The sequence below is a fragment of the Brassica napus genome, chromosome C9 (assembly GCF_020379485.1).
Source record: "Brassica napus cultivar Da-Ae chromosome C9, Da-Ae, whole genome shotgun sequence".
NCBI lineage: Eukaryota > Viridiplantae > Streptophyta > Magnoliopsida > Brassicales > Brassicaceae > Brassica > Brassica napus.
This window is the reverse complement of record NC_063452.1, coordinates 56,019,869-56,034,161: the sequence shown is the minus strand read 5'-3', so window position 1 is coordinate 56,034,161 and position 14,293 is coordinate 56,019,869. Positions and strand designations below refer to the sequence as shown.

Here is a 14,293-nt window from a genome sequence, read left to right as displayed (position 1 = left end):
TGATTTCAAAGTACATATAGTTTTCTCTACCAAATTAATTTTCTCGCCGCGTGTAATAAAACGAGTTAGTCCCTGTCGCTTTCTGTGAGAAGGAATATTTAACAGATTTTTATAAAGTTCGGTTCGGTTTGGGTAGACCAAGAACTCCGATTAAAAATTCTTCTAAACCGTTCGGTTAGATAAAATCCTTCAAAAGCGAGTGTCGTAGCTGTTACTGAGAGAAGGATGGCGTCACCGAGTCATGCCCCTCCTGATCACGGCGCCGACTCGGTCGAAACTCGGTCTCCGGAGCTCAGAAAGGATCCGGTGACTAACCGCTGGGTAATATTCTCCCCCGCTCGAGCCAAGAGACCTACTGATTTCAAATCGAAATCTCCAGAGAACCCTAATCCCAAACCTTCCTCTTGCCCCTTCTGCATCGGCCGCGAGCACGAGTGCGCTCCGGAGATATTCCGCGTGCCGCCGGATGATGACCCGAATTGGAAACTCCGGGTCATCGAGAATCTGTACCCGGCTCTAAGCAGGAATCTCGAGACCCAATCGAATCATCAATCCGCTACAGCTACTAGTCGGACTATAGTCGGGTTCGGATTCCACGACGTGGTGATCGAAGCTCCTCTTCACTCGATTCAGCTTTCCGATATCGATCCGGTGGGTATCGGCGATGTTCTGATCGCGTATAGGAAGAGGATCGAGCAAATCGCGCAACATGATTCCATCAATTACATTCAGGTAAGTAATAGCTTCCATAAAGAAGCTAACTTTAGCCATCAATGCGTGTGTTATGTATGTGTGGATCTTTGGGTTGCTTACGTGGCTACAATGATTGATCGAACTTGGACTTGTTTTTTTGTATTGTGAAGGTGTTCAAGAACCATGGTGCTTCGGCTGGAGCATCGATGAGTCACTCACACAGTCAGATAATGGCTCTCCCTGTTGTTCCTCCTACAGTTTCTTCACGGCTTGGTGGTACGAAAGATTATTTCGACGAGACTGGGAAGTGTTGTCTCTGTGAAGCTAAATCAAAACACTTTGTGATAGACGAGTCGTCTCATTTTGTTTCCGTGGCTCCTTATGCGTCTACGTATCCCTTTGAGGTTTGGATTGTTCCAAAGGATCACTCTTCCCACTTCCATCATCTCGATGACGTCAAGGTAGCCTTTTTTTATTGCTACTGAGTTGCATTTTTGGATTATTACACTCACTTTTAGTTTTGGTCACTTACAGGCTGTTGACCTCGGAGGGCTTCTGAAACTCATGCTTCAGAAGATAGCAAAGCAACTTAACGACCCTCCTTATAATTATATGATCCACACTTCTCCCCTCAAGGTGACGGAGTCACAATTACCTTACACGCACTGGTTCTTGCAGATCGTACCTCAGCTTTCCGGGGTTGGTGGGTTTGAGATGGGCACAGGGTGTTACATAAACCCTGTTTTCCCCGAGGATGTAGCAAAGGTTTTGCGGGAAGTTAGCCTTACTTGAATCCGGTTTTGGTTCTCCTAACCTGAGGTTCTGAGGGAAGTCATTGGTGTGGAGTTTTGCTTCTTTAAAGTATGCGGCTCATCGTCTTTGTTTCCTCTGTTGAAGAAGAAGAAGATGTGTCAGCTTTGATTCAAATAACATTGATGTAAACAATACGTATTAGTTCTTTTGTAATAAGCTGAGTTACCTTTATATTACGTGTTAGACTCACACATTGACTTCATCCCTTGAAAAAACATTATAAGACAAATAATACTCTCATGTTGTGTTCCTTGAACCAAACCAAATTCTCCAGTGTCCCAGCTTTACTAGACGATGCTTGAACCGTTAAACGCTGGCGTCTACAGAGTCTCAGAAGTCATGTCCTGTGTCTAGAGAACTATGCAAAAATAGAGGAAGCTAAAGGTTATAAAAGATGTTGCTGAGTCAGGATCCAAAGTAGCGGGGGATCAGTTGCCGAAATGGCTTTGCATTTCTGCGAACGCTACAAAATTTTGAGATTCTAATATTTTTATCTGATCTCTGTGGCATGACATGTTCTGATTCTTTCTTCAACCATATTTCGTAAAATTGCTATGATGCACACATGCATTTAATTCCAAAAGTCTCTCCAAAAACTATCGGAGAGAAGATCTCACAGTATAAATATGAAAGGGGCTTGAGTAATATATAAGGGATTTGGGCCAATCTACTAATCGTCAATTGGTTTTAAGTTGGAAGCCCAAGAAACCACCGTGAAATCTCTATTTAAATTTGAAAAAAATAGGATTTTCTGTAATTTAACTGGACTTCAGCAGACCAAGGTTAATGGAAAAAGATCAACCATGATGTTTACAGTGAATAGATACATTCTCTGGGATATATGGTTAACTATGGTGTTTGTATATGGCATAATATATTGGCTAAACCAGCGGTGGGCCAAGGAGAGATGCGGCTGCAGCCGCTGGCACCAGCGCAGGCTTGTCTTTTGCTCTGCATGTGCTTGTTCCCTGGCAGCATGACAAAGTTTATTCTAATAGAAGAGATGTAGAAAGAAACTCTAGGTGGTTCTACACAAATATGATCAAACATTCAGACAAAACAAAAACAACATGAGATATACAATTACACCCAAAAAAAAACACATGAGATATACAAAGTCTAAAAGAAACCACGTGGCAGACATTCTCGACCCAAAACAGAACACAGTCAAAACCAAAAACACTGAGTCAGTTGTCGTCTAACTGATTTTAATTGGCCCTCATGGCTGCAGCTTCTACTCCGCCGTACTCCCTCGCCGGCCGAGTCGCGATAGTCACCGGTTCATCTCGTGGCATCGGCCGTGCCATAGCTATACACCTTGCCGAGCTCGGCGCTAAGGTAATCGTCAACTACACCAACAGATCCACCGACGCCGATCAAGTCGCGGGGGAAATCAACTCATCCGCCGGTACTAGTCCGGTAGCCGTCGTGTTCCGCGCCGATATCTCGGACTCAAGCCAGGTAGAGTCCCTCTTCGACGCGGCGGAGAAAGCCTTTAACTCGCCGGTTCACATCCTCGTTAACTCAGCTGGGATCGTCGATTCCAACTACCCGACCATCGCCAACACTCCCATTGAGGATTTCGATCGCATCTTCAGGTCAGAGTTTGTTTCTTTTACATTGTCTGAATATCAATGACCATCTTGAACTGTTGTTTTGTTCAGGGTGAACACGAGAGGATCATTCTTGTGCTGCAAAGAAGCTGCGAAGAGGCTAAAACGTGGAGGCGGTGGTCGGATCATACTCCTAACTTCTTCCTTAACCGAGGCGTTAATCCCCGGACAAGGAGCTTACACAGCATCCAAAGCAGCCGTTGAAACAATGGTCAAGATTCTCGCCAAGGAACTCAAAGGCACAGGGATCACTGCGAACTGTGTTTCTCCAGGTCCTGTCGCCACTGAGATGTTCTTCAGTGGGAAGAGCGAGGAAACAGTGAAGAGCATCATCGAAAGGAGCCCTTTTGGTAGGCTTGGTGAGACCAGAGACATTGCTCCTGTTGTTGGTTTCTTGGCTAGTGATGGTGGTCAGTGGATCAATGGCCAAGTCATTGTTGCTAACGGTGCATTCCTCAAATAATTAATTACCTTAATAGATTTAAATTGCTATATTGATGTAGCTAAAGCTACGAAAATGCAAAGATATCTGTATCATATATGGTATTAAAATCTCCTTGATAATTGATATGTATATAATGGTGAGTCAAGAATCAGCAGTATACTACAAAACAGGACAACCTCATAGTGCTATAAAGAGCAGTAACATACTAACTAGACCGAACCGGACACTAGAACCATACATACAATGCCCTGACGTTGGATCACCAATCTGTATAGGGAAGTTACATTGATCTCTAGAAATATTCCTAGTAGTGATCATCGCAAGCCCTTCAAAGTCACACGCCTCCGCTTTCTGATTCTGCACCTGAAAATACATATTAAACGCATACGACGCGTTCCCAACCTCATCAAGATTACCACAAGAGGAACCATACCCCAAAGCAGTACAGTCAGAGAAAGTACACGCGTAGTTCACGTTATCCCCAAGCTGGTTAGTACTATTGCTGAAACTGATCGCGTTAGGATTCAACATACACCATTGGCTCTGCAAGTACTGAACGTTCTGAGCTCCTGTCAAGGCCTTCTTCTGTCCTTCCCCCGACAGATCAGCTGGAAACTTCGGCTGGCCATCGTACTTGAATATCCCCCAGTGACGCTCAAAGTTCCCGGGAGCTATACTCTTCGCATCTTCGTCGATGAATCCGAAGAGGTACACTTCGATGTAGCCAGGACGCATGGGTGTGCCTCTGTTGGCTGCTAGCTTAGGAAGAAGGCCCGCGTAGAAGCGTTCCGCGTTTGGGATGTTAGCGTTCTTGTCGCCGTCCGTTGGCCAACCAACCTCTCCGACTATAACAGTCATGTCTCCGTGTCCTAGTTCTTTAAGTGAAGCCAAGAGCGTGTCGAAGTTGGCGTCGAAGACGTTAGTGTAGACGACGCCGTTATCGTTGACGGTGTTCTGGCCGTTGAAGAAGGCGTAGTCGAAAGGGAAGTCGCTGCTTAGGTAAAGGCTGAGGAAAGGGTAGATGTTGACTGTGAAGGGAGCTTTGTTGTGAGCTAAGAAGTTGACTATGAGTCTCATCTCTTCGTAGATGTCTTGACGGAACGTTCCGGCGGATGGGACGGGATTATCCGGGGGAGAGCTGTAGACGTCGGCGTTCGAAGGTACGGTGGCTTTGATGAAGTCTCCGACTCCGGCTTCGTTTAGTGCTTTTTGGATGTTGAAGAGTGCTGGATACGTTAGGTTTATGAATGATCCATTGTAAGATGTTAAGAAGGGCTCGTTCCCTACGGCGACGTACCTGCCAAGTAATTAATTTAGTGAAAGTTTCGTTCCAGCGGTGATCGAACCGGAGACCTCTGACACAATGGGCAAGATCTTTTCAGCTGAGCTAAGGATCTCTATGTTAGAATGAAAACTTTGTTACTTACTTGATTTTGATGTCGTCGTTGAAACGAGTGATGTTTCTTCGGACCCAATCTTTAGCTCTGTTGTAGCTTCCCATGGCTTTGAGCTGGTCGTTAGGGATGGCAACCATTACTTCGATGCCGGAGCCGGCAAGAGCTACCATGGTGTTTGTGTCGGCGTCGAAAAGCTTTACTTTTTGTACGTTGTTGTCTTTTAACATCTGTACAACCGTTTTTGGAGGTAGCTGGTGGGTGGCCATTGTTCCCCAGTTTACTCCCAAGGCGGAGACGTTGCTGGAGAAGAAATATAAGAAGGATATGGTGATGCAGAGGAAGATGGTGCTCTGTCTACGTGGATTACTCATTTTGCCTCTGTTTTTTCGTTGCCTTTGGAAGAAGATCTGTGGTTTTGATGTATGTGCCTGGAAAGTTTTGTGCTTTGCGGAAAAATGAGTAGAATCGAAGAAGACGTTCAATAGAAGATGTTAAATTTGATATAATAATATTATCAGAATTCATTTTATGATTTTCTTACATCTATTTTTGGAATTTAAAGCCGTGATACATTCTTAAGATGACTGTGGAGTGTGGATCCAGTGGATTGTGATTTAAATGATTGTATGACTTTAGACGTAATAAATGTAGATCTGTTGAGGTTCTTTTTATATATATTTTCCGTATTTGGTCGGTCTTTGAGATGAGTTTGTTTAAGAAAAACGTAAAATGAAGTTGCTTGGGGTCTACGTGATTACCTGATTGGCACGAAGAGCGACGCATCCCCGAAGCGCGGCACTCTCCACGTGCTCTTGTGATCCACTAAACAAGCCCATACTAATATAAAGTCATCTTAAAACCGACGCTGCATAATCTTTAGGTTCATGCACATTCTTGAATAGATTTCGAGGAACATACTGTAGTTAATATTTAAGCCTGGACCAGAAATAATATACTCGGATTGCATCTCAATAAAGAGTATTAAAAAACAAAAACAAAAACAAAATCATTCTGAGACTTTGAAACGAAAAAGCAATTAGTTTATTGAGCGCGGGGAAGAGTATATACATTATTAAACATACATCTCTCACTTTCTTTTCTATACGGCGAGTTCATCTTCAAGATAACTGTATTCAAACGTGAACTCGTTTTTGATCCTTTGAACCCTACACAGAGTTTTCATAAAGAAAAAAAGATTAGGATCATCACCTCGAACGACAAAGAGAACAAGGAGACGAGAAATCGATAGATCATACCATCCTCCTTCTTGGCTCTCATCTTTGGGGGTTTGGAAATCAAAGTAAACATAGGCTCCTTGTTCATACTCATCAGTTGCAATCTTTGGCTCCTTGTGTCTCTGAAACCATGTGTTGAACTTTCTGTGGTATCTCCACGACTGTTTCTTCAGCTCTTTTGCCGCTAGATACTGCTGATATGAGTTCTGAATAAAAAGAATAAAGAATCAAAGAACAACACATGACCCATAAGGCTGAGGCAAAAAAACGACAATAAGTAAAATGTGGAGCGTTGAGATTTTTTGTACCTGCTGATAATAAAATGCAAAGAACAATGTTTCCGTTCCATAAGCATCGCTGCCTAAACGTTCCCAGAACAAAGGGTTGTTTACGATTGGCGCTTGTGTTTGGGGAAACGTTTGAGGTGTGATTGCTGGGTTCCTCTGTTTAAACTCATAGACATGAATACCAAATTTAAGGGAATATTATTTAAGTGGAGAGGCCAAAAAAAGAGAAATTCAGAAGAATGGTGTTACCGGAGTATAGGGTCTAGGACGTTCTGAATCTTTGGGTTGAGGAAGTCTATAGTACGCAGCTTCAAGCATCTGGAGATTGTGCATCTGATCATGCATTGGCCCTAAAGCCGAAGGATCACCAATGGCTCCTAATTCGGAGTTACTTCTGCGTCCAATGACACCGAGGCTACTTGAAGATTGGCCGGGTTGAATGGGTTGCCCAGGAGAGAAATCAGGACCGTCCCTAGTTACCTGTACGGGATCCAACATGTAGCTGGGCATTCCCGACTGCGGATAAAACAAAAAGACACGAAGTAGGTACTTAGGATAAGCCTTAGATAGTTCTGTGTCTTAACAATAAGCCACATTCACTAGTGAATTCCATATGTGAAGTTTAAGCGAAGGAATGACAAATCAAAACATTCACAAACACCAACAAGGACATTTAATTTTTTATTCAGTTAAAACTTTTTGGTAAAATCCATCTCATGGAAAGCATATATTAAAGAGATACTAGGATAATAACTGTTAGCACAGCTCATGCTTACCGGAGTATCAAATAGACCTTTAGAATCATCCTCATTCGGAACAGTTTTTGAAGCTGCTAAGGAAGATGAATCATCAGGTAAGTTTTGTTGCAGCTGATCATCATTTCTCCCATGATCTACATCTGCACAAACATCAAAAACAGGTCTCTTACTTTTTTCGTCTGCACTTTCAAAACTTGGAACCAAAAACTGAGGTCTAATCCAACAGCTCTAGGATTTAAGTAACAGCCACAACGTGTTGAACTTCTTCACATTGTGGTTGAACTTCACAAAGAATGGTTATAATTGAATGATATGACCCTTAGATTATATTTTACCATAGATGCACAGAAATAGTGTCTATCGACAACTATACCATAAACCACCGAGATTATCCTAAACAGTAATTTTACCTGCAACAGAAGGCTGCTGACCCAATTGTTGAGTCATGGCATTTGACGGCTGCTGTAAGGAGGCAGAACTCATGACACTAAAACCTGGTGCCTGAAGTCCCATGCTACCATGAGGAGACATGGCAGAACTCTGAGAAAAAAAATTAGAAAAAAATAATATCTTATTTTGATGGTATTGTTTTGAGTATTATTAATCATGTAAATAAAATGCGCTACCTGCTGTAAAAGAGGATTTTGCTGTTGTGAAGAAAACTGCATCTCGTTTCCTCCAGATAGAGAAGGCATGCCTAAGAGGTTCCCATGGTGTACTTGCTGGTACCGCTGTAAGAATTTCTCTCTTTGATCTGGTGCTATTTCAGTTCTTCCACGGACCTAATAGCAGGCATCAGAGAAAACAAGACCTTAGAACCTAACAAACCACAAACCACGGGATGTATAGCCCTAGGAATATATCTCAGAGAGCCTAGTGGTATTATGTTAGAGTGTCAACCCAATTCTACACAAAGTTACACATTAAAAGACCGTGATGTTTTTTCTGAGGTATGTTCTAAAATAGGAGAAAACCTAACAAGTAAAGCCACCATATTGGTCAGAATACCAACTTAAATATAGTTCAAAGGTCCTGGAATTCAAAACACGCACCGTTTCATTCTGACTCTGAAAGGGACTCCCAGGCCTCCACTGCGAACCAGATACAATAGACGGTGAATAAGCTCTACTGATACTTGCTGCAACATCACCGGGGTTGCTATCAGAGGCAGTTCCATCATTACCCTTCGCAGCTGGTGGCAATACCATTTTGCTCGGAGAACTTAGAGGTTGGACGTTGCTCTCAACTGCCATTATATTCCTCTTTGCAACTTCAGCTGCTGAAGTAGCACTAATGCGAGCTCCAGTAGCAGGACTTAGAGACAGAGGCTGACTTGGTTGGGGCTGGTTGGGGATACTAACCCTACCAATGCCCCTCAATGGAGCATCAACAACAGATGAGGGTGGTTTACGGGAAGACAAGGTTGTTGCGTCTTCTTCCTTTGCAGCCACTGGAGACAAACTTCCCATGCTTTCCGTGGAAGTTTGAACAGGAATAGAAGTTGATAAGACAACTGGTGCATTTGGAACACTACTGACGGGGACATTCAAACTTGAACGTCCCCCAACGGGTGTTGATGGTGCTGAGTGAAGGCTTGCGCCATTCTTTGCGGGAGGGGTTTTTGGAAGTGTCTCAGAGATGCCATCCGTTATAGTCGCATCATCTGGCAAACTTATGCTCTGAAACAAAACCAAAATACTGAGACATAAACAAGAAATTCTGCAAAACAAAGGGATATAGGAATATACTTACCCGAACTTGAGGTGCTGGTACTGGTGCTGCCAAAGAACTCTTCATGCTCAGAGGAGTACCCTGAAAATTTTAAGTCATGTTACTACTTCCTACTAAATACTAATCTAACGCTACTTTCAAAAAGATTCCTGAAATTTTGTGACGGACACAGCACTTCCTGTTTCCACAGAGAGATAGAGAATTAAGCAAACAGAGAGATTGCAAGAAAAATTCACCTTGACAAGGGGGCCAGCAGTAACTAAATCTTCAAGACCCTCCACCTCATCAAGCGGCAGCGTGCTATACAGCTCGTCAACATCACTGAATTCGTCAAAATCATCCTACATAGGGAAAAGTTAAACATAATCCAGGAGAATATCAGCCTACTTATAATGTTGGAAACCCAGAGTAACTTGTATTAAAAACATATAAGTAAGATATCCCTTGTTATAGATGATGCAGACCTGATTTCGTTCAACATAATCATCCAGAAAATCTTTGACATCATTTACTTGTTCTGGACTTAATTCATCATTGTCCAGAAGCCTCAAAATCAATTCCAACTTTATTATATGATCTTTGTGCCTTGAAATAGATGTTTCAAGATGTGTCTGAAAGGGAAACAAAACAAACAACATAACTCACCAAAAGCAAGGAAGCAAGGCATTTGCATACAGATGCATATTTTTCTAAGCTTACCAATCTGGGTGGCCTTGTCTTTCCTTTTTTGACAGATAGTCCTTCCAACTCAGCTTCAAAGCTATCAATCTGTGACTCTAGTTCGCTCACCTATCAAAGCAAGGAAATTGAGTGGTTAATCAGCTAAAGCAATGATTTAAGATAATCCATAAAGACCTCACTACCTAGGATTCCTGGCACATCAACCCACAATTACCCTATGGTTTCACAAACACTTAATATAACTCCGCTTTGTTAAGAAACTTACCACATTGTTCAACCAATCTCTTGTCTCTGACTTCGCTTTCTCTTTTGGGTCCTATTAAACATGATGCAGAGACAGAGTCAGTCGCCTGACTATCAAAAATAGGTTCAAGTAATATGTAAATCTACCCAGGGTGGTTCCAACAGATTTCACAAAACCAGAAATGGTTTGATAACTCAATGACGTTGTTAGAAGGAAAACGTATTCATATCTACAACGGACCGGTCGAAAAACACTTATTGATCCAACATTTCTTTTAAACATGTGAAAAACGTATAAATAGTTGCTGAGCTTAAGTATCTTGCTATATAATTATAAATGACAATCTGAACATCGTGTGATATATTTCAGATGAACAACAGAAGCACCAACTAACCAGCTTCCTGGAATTATTGGCAGTCCAAACACTAAATATCACATTTGTTTTGAATTAAATCGAAGGAAACTTGGAGAAATGCTTACAGTTTTAGGTTGCTGGCCCAGTCCTTCCTTTGAAAAGGCTTTTGTCTTGGTCTCTTTCTCACAGATCTTAAACCTCTCCATTTCTCGCTCAATGAGCTTCCGAGCGTCAACCAGGGACTGCTCATATGATGCACTGACCTAAATCAAATAACAGACAATCTTGCTCAGTTGAGTCTTGAGCATACATATCAGGAAAGGCGTAGAGAAGAAAGAAAACCACTAACTTTTTTATCTTTGATCTCACTAGACTGAATCCAAGTCTTGATCTGGTCCCTGTACCGCTGCAACTTCTTGATCTCCTTCTTCAAGTCCGCCTCAAACTTCTCCTTTTGGTTTACATTATCTGAATCATATACCTGAAACACCAAAAAAATCCACGTTTGTCTTCTGTCCAGTTTAAAAAAAATTAAAAACAAACATTCTGCTCACATTCCACTGCATAAACAACAAACGGAGCTCGATACTGAGTTCCACTGGATAAAATTTTCACTCACAAAACAAACAAAAAACAAAGTTATAAGGACCAATGGATAAAAGATTATATCATCTCATCTCACACACACTGTTTCAGTAAAACTCGATTCTATAAATTGACGTTGATGAAATGGTACACAGACTATTAGATCTTCATGCATTATTCATATCATCTCTAACACAGAATCATATGATTGGAATCATAACGGGTACCTTGTTCCAGATGCTGTCGAAAACATCAACGCCTTCTTGAACCTTCTTCAGCACCCGATCTATCTCGCCTTGTAATTTCCGACTCGCACCCATTACAGCTGACAGTAATTAGGGTTTTCAGTTTCAGACAAGAAGATGATGAATTGATTATAGATCGTTGAGGATGATCCCGACAATAATCAGAACGAGTTAAAGGATACGAGTTCGACCATCGACGGCCCATAATTAAAGAATATAGCGGGCTTTTATTTTCCGATTTTGCCCCCCTTCTTTTTATTATTTCTGGATGAAACCCCTAACTTTTAATTATTTACTAGATAACCAACTTTTCATTTTTTACTAGACCACAAAGGTCAAACATCAACCTATCATTTATGACAATTTTGGATAATTTTATTTTCATATGAATTTACAAAATTATAGTAAAGGAATTCTCTAAGATATTCTTTTTCAGTTTATTTTCACAAAATAGCTTTAAAAAAAAAATGACCAAAATTTTTTTTATTAAAAAACTAAATATATATTTATATGAGCAATTTTTTCAAATAGCATTTTTAAAATTTTTACTACAAAAAAAACATTCAATAAGGAAAATGATCAAAATAGTCTCTTTTTGTTTTAGATTTTTTTATTTTAATTTGTTATTTTTAAAATTTGAAACTTCATTCTCAAAACTCCACCTCTTAGCTCTAAACCCTAAGTATATATTAGTTAATATTAGGGTATAAATATATTTTTACTTTTTAATAAAATTTATTTTGGTCATTTTTGTCATTGATGATTATTTTTGTGACAAAAACTTAAAAAGTGTTATCCTAGGGAATTTCTCTATTATTTATATCTTATGGTTAACTAATGAGAAATTTTATAGGATAACTATTTTTAAGTTTTTGTCACAAAAATAGTCAAAGAGAAAAATATTCAAACAAAGTTTTATTAGAGTTAACTAATATATAGTTAAGGGTAAAGTTTTGAGGATAGAGTTTCAAATTTTGAAAAATTAAAAATGAATATTAAAATTTCAAAATAAAAAATCATAATTTGGTCATTTTTTTTTCTGAGAGCTATTTTGTGACAAAAACTTTAAAAAAATTATTTGAGAAACTTAGTGTTTAGAGTTAAATAGTGGAGTTTCGAATTTTAAAAAATAAAAAATAAAAATGAAAATTTTCAAAATTAAAAAAAAAATATTTTGGTAATTAAAATTTTCAAAAACTTTTTAAAAAAAACTATCAAAGAGAATTGTCCATTGTAATATCTTAAATAAACTTAACTAGATCTTGATCCGTCGCGCCAGCACGGGTATAAATTTTCAATTTTTAATTATTTATTTTATTAAATGATGTATTTGTAATATTCGTTCATATTATATTCATTAAATAAATATATTTTTTTTGCATCTTAAACTATTTATTTTTTTACGAATGTGTGATATCATATAAAAAATATATAAAAAATGAGTATAGAGTTAATTAGATAATTTTAAAAACAGAAATTTTTCTTTCGTGTGCGATATCGTATAAATAATGATCCGCCCAGTTAACAAAAATCATGATTATTTTATGTGTAATTTTTTTTATTTTGACCATTTCCTTAAAACTATATTAAATTTTACATATTTTAATTAGAATATTTTTAATATCTTTACATTTTTATTTGAAATGCCATTCAATATTTTTTAACAATTATAACAAAATATTTAAAAAATATTTTTAGAATTTGTTTGAAAAATATGAAAATTACATTTTAAATTAAAATTATCCTAAAATATGATAAGTTTTGATGTAAACGAAAACTCAAATTATGTCAAAAATAATGATATTCAATGATAATAACAATTTTAATTGATTATTTTTAAAAAAATACATTTACAAAAATATTGTTTGAAAGAAAATTCATTTATCTTTCAAATATAAAATGAAAATATTATAATTAAATAATAAAAAATATAAATAAAAACCATAAATTTAGCAAATGACAAGTGAGTTATATTATGCTAAAATTTTCTTTCTAACAATTTATCAAATGACAAATGAGTTATGAGCAAATTATACCATATAATTTTTAAAAACATAGCCATTCTTAAATATTTTTTGAATAAATAATTATTTTTAAATTTAATCAACTGAAAATAATATCCGTACAATTGTGTGAGTCAAATTCTAGTTTTATTGATGCATGTTATATATTAGTGCTGCATGTTTTAGGTAACATTTTAATGATCCACGTTTTTAAAAATCTTCATTATTAAAATTAGGGCTTTTTGCAAAAGTAACTCAAAACTTGAAGTCAAACAGAAAACTAACCTTTTCTTTTGACTCTTTTTTTTTTGAGATTTTAACCCCACACCTGCATTTTATCTACGAAAATGCCATTAACATTTTGTTTTTTTTTTTTCGAAAATGGCTTCTTTACTGTCTCAACCTCATCTTCTTCAAGTATTTACAATATTGCCACTGCAATGAATAGTGGCAACAACCTTGTACGAACTGTTTGGAGCTTTTAATGCCCTTTAATGCACGTAAATCTCTTTACACTCTCTCTGTTTCAATTGTTATGAACTAAAAACAACATTTCTTTCACTTTCTCTCTATATTCATCCAAAAAACTCAAGCTTTTGATTAAAAATATGGGCTATGGTTGACAGAGCCATATTTCTTTCGTTTTTACTTACGGTTGCTTTCGTTTGAGGTTCTGGGTGGTTGGAGAAGACCCTGTGTGCAAACGAAGTCATCTCACCTAGTTTAAGGTACGAATTTGAATTTTTTTTCAAGATCTGTTCGCGTAGAAGACTTACTAGTAAGTCATCTGTATGTAGAAGACTTACTGATGAGTCTGCTGGTCAAACGGACGACTTAAATTAAGTCGTCCAGCTTTGTTTGTTAAAAAAAACACTCCAGACGACTTATATATACGTCGTCTACGAGAAACGGGCTAGTTTTGCATTTGACCGAATCGTGTCAGATCTTTGACTATTTCTGGACGACTTATAATTCAGTCGTCTCTGGGAAAGTTAAAATTTTAATATTTTATGAAAACTTGACGACTTACGTGTAAGTCGTCCTAGGTTAGTTTTGTAATTGAAAAATAAAACTTCATAATTTAACTTTAACCAGACGACTTAATATAAAGTCGTCCCTCCAGAAGACTTAATTTAAAGTCGTCCGGGGAAAGCAAAGTCGTCCAGAATTTTTCCCAATTTTCTGGTCAAACCTTGCTTATCCCGGAC

At 38.4% G+C, this 14,293-nt stretch overlaps 4 protein-coding genes across 5 annotated transcripts; 2 read left to right on the top strand and 2 right to left on the bottom strand.

Moving 5' to 3' along the window:
• The first annotated feature begins 50 nt into the window (after nt 1–50).
• On the top strand, nt 51–1,695 carry LOC106391345 (ADP-glucose phosphorylase). The gene is made up of 3 exons (XM_013831966.3): nt 51–732; nt 864–1,154; nt 1,228–1,695. The coding sequence occupies exons 1-3, from the start codon at nt 226–228 to the stop codon at nt 1,483–1,485; spliced, it is 1,056 nt and encodes a 351-aa protein (XP_013687420.2). The 5' UTR covers nt 51–225; the 3' UTR covers nt 1,486–1,695.
• A 947-nt stretch (nt 1,696–2,642) lies between these two features.
• Nucleotides 2,643–3,683, top strand: LOC125593080 (NADPH-dependent aldehyde reductase-like protein, chloroplastic). The gene is made up of 2 exons (XM_048769058.1): nt 2,643–3,104; nt 3,171–3,683. Exons 1-2 carry the CDS (start codon nt 2,728–2,730, stop codon nt 3,580–3,582), a joined length of 789 nt encoding a protein of 262 aa, XP_048625015.1. The 5' UTR covers nt 2,643–2,727; the 3' UTR covers nt 3,583–3,683.
• A 58-nt stretch (nt 3,684–3,741) lies between these two features.
• Nucleotides 3,742–5,721, bottom strand: LOC106394007 (glucan endo-1,3-beta-glucosidase 8-like). Its single transcript, XM_013834631.3, has 2 exons — nt 4,992–5,721; nt 3,742–4,861 (listed from the first exon to the last, which is right to left on the bottom strand). Exons 1-2 carry the CDS (start codon nt 5,330–5,332, stop codon nt 3,742–3,744), a joined length of 1,461 nt encoding a protein of 486 aa, XP_013690085.2. The 5' UTR covers nt 5,333–5,721.
• Nucleotides 5,722–5,898: 177 nt separating this feature from the next.
• On the bottom strand, nt 5,899–11,286 carry LOC106391346 (CCR4-NOT transcription complex subunit 3). Of its 2 annotated transcripts, XM_013831967.3 has the most exons (17): nt 11,065–11,278; nt 10,807–10,812; nt 10,602–10,733; nt 10,378–10,515; nt 9,919–9,969; nt 9,672–9,761; nt 9,437–9,583; nt 9,209–9,313; nt 8,994–9,053; nt 8,294–8,920; nt 7,868–8,023; nt 7,652–7,781; nt 7,260–7,381; nt 6,733–6,999; nt 6,505–6,639; nt 6,218–6,402; nt 5,899–6,127 (listed from the first exon to the last, which is right to left on the bottom strand). In XM_013831967.3, exons 1-17 carry the CDS (start codon nt 11,155–11,157, stop codon nt 6,061–6,063), a joined length of 2,511 nt encoding a protein of 836 aa, XP_013687421.2. In that variant the 5' UTR covers nt 11,158–11,278; the 3' UTR covers nt 5,899–6,060. The 2 variants fall into 2 exon arrangements, with proteins under 2 accessions (XP_013687421.2, XP_013687422.2); XM_013831968.3 differs by lacking the exon at nt 10,807–10,812 and having other exon boundaries at nt 11,065–11,286.
• Between the last annotated feature and the right edge of the window lie 3,007 nt (nt 11,287–14,293).

Excerpts from the sequence above, each read along its gene's own strand:
- LOC106391345 (XM_013831966.3), top strand. The coding sequence starts at position 226 with ATGGCGTCACCGAGTCATGCCCCTCCTGATCACGGCGCCGACTCGGTC. Across the intron at positions 733-863 it reads ATTCCATCAATTACATTCAG|GTGTTCAAGAACCATGGTGC; the intron begins GTAAGTAATAGC and ends TGTATTGTGAAG. Across the intron at positions 1,155-1,227 it reads ATCATCTCGATGACGTCAAG|GCTGTTGACCTCGGAGGGCT; the intron begins GTAGCCTTTTTT and ends GGTCACTTACAG.
- LOC125593080 (XM_048769058.1), top strand. The coding sequence starts at position 2,728 with ATGGCTGCAGCTTCTACTCCGCCGTACTCCCTCGCCGGCCGAGTCGCG. Across the intron at positions 3,105-3,170 it reads GATTTCGATCGCATCTTCAG|GGTGAACACGAGAGGATCAT; the intron begins GTCAGAGTTTGT and ends TGTTTTGTTCAG.
- LOC106394007 (XM_013834631.3), bottom strand. The coding sequence starts at position 5,332 with ATGAGTAATCCACGTAGACAGAGCACCATCTTCCTCTGCATCACCATA. Across the intron at positions 4,862-4,991 it reads AACGACGACATCAAAATCAA|GTACGTCGCCGTAGGGAACG; the intron begins GTAAGTAACAAA and ends ATTACTTGGCAG.
- LOC106391346 (XM_013831967.3), bottom strand. The coding sequence starts at position 11,157 with ATGGGTGCGAGTCGGAAATTACAAGGCGAGATAGATCGGGTGCTGAAG. Across the intron at positions 7,382-7,651 it reads TCAGCAGCCTTCTGTTGCAG|ATGTAGATCATGGGAGAAAT; the intron begins GTAAAATTACTG and ends ATGTTTGTGCAG. Across the intron at positions 6,128-6,217 it reads GAGAGCCAAGAAGGAGGATG|GGTTCAAAGGATCAAAAACG; the intron begins GTATGATCTATC and ends AACTCTGTGTAG.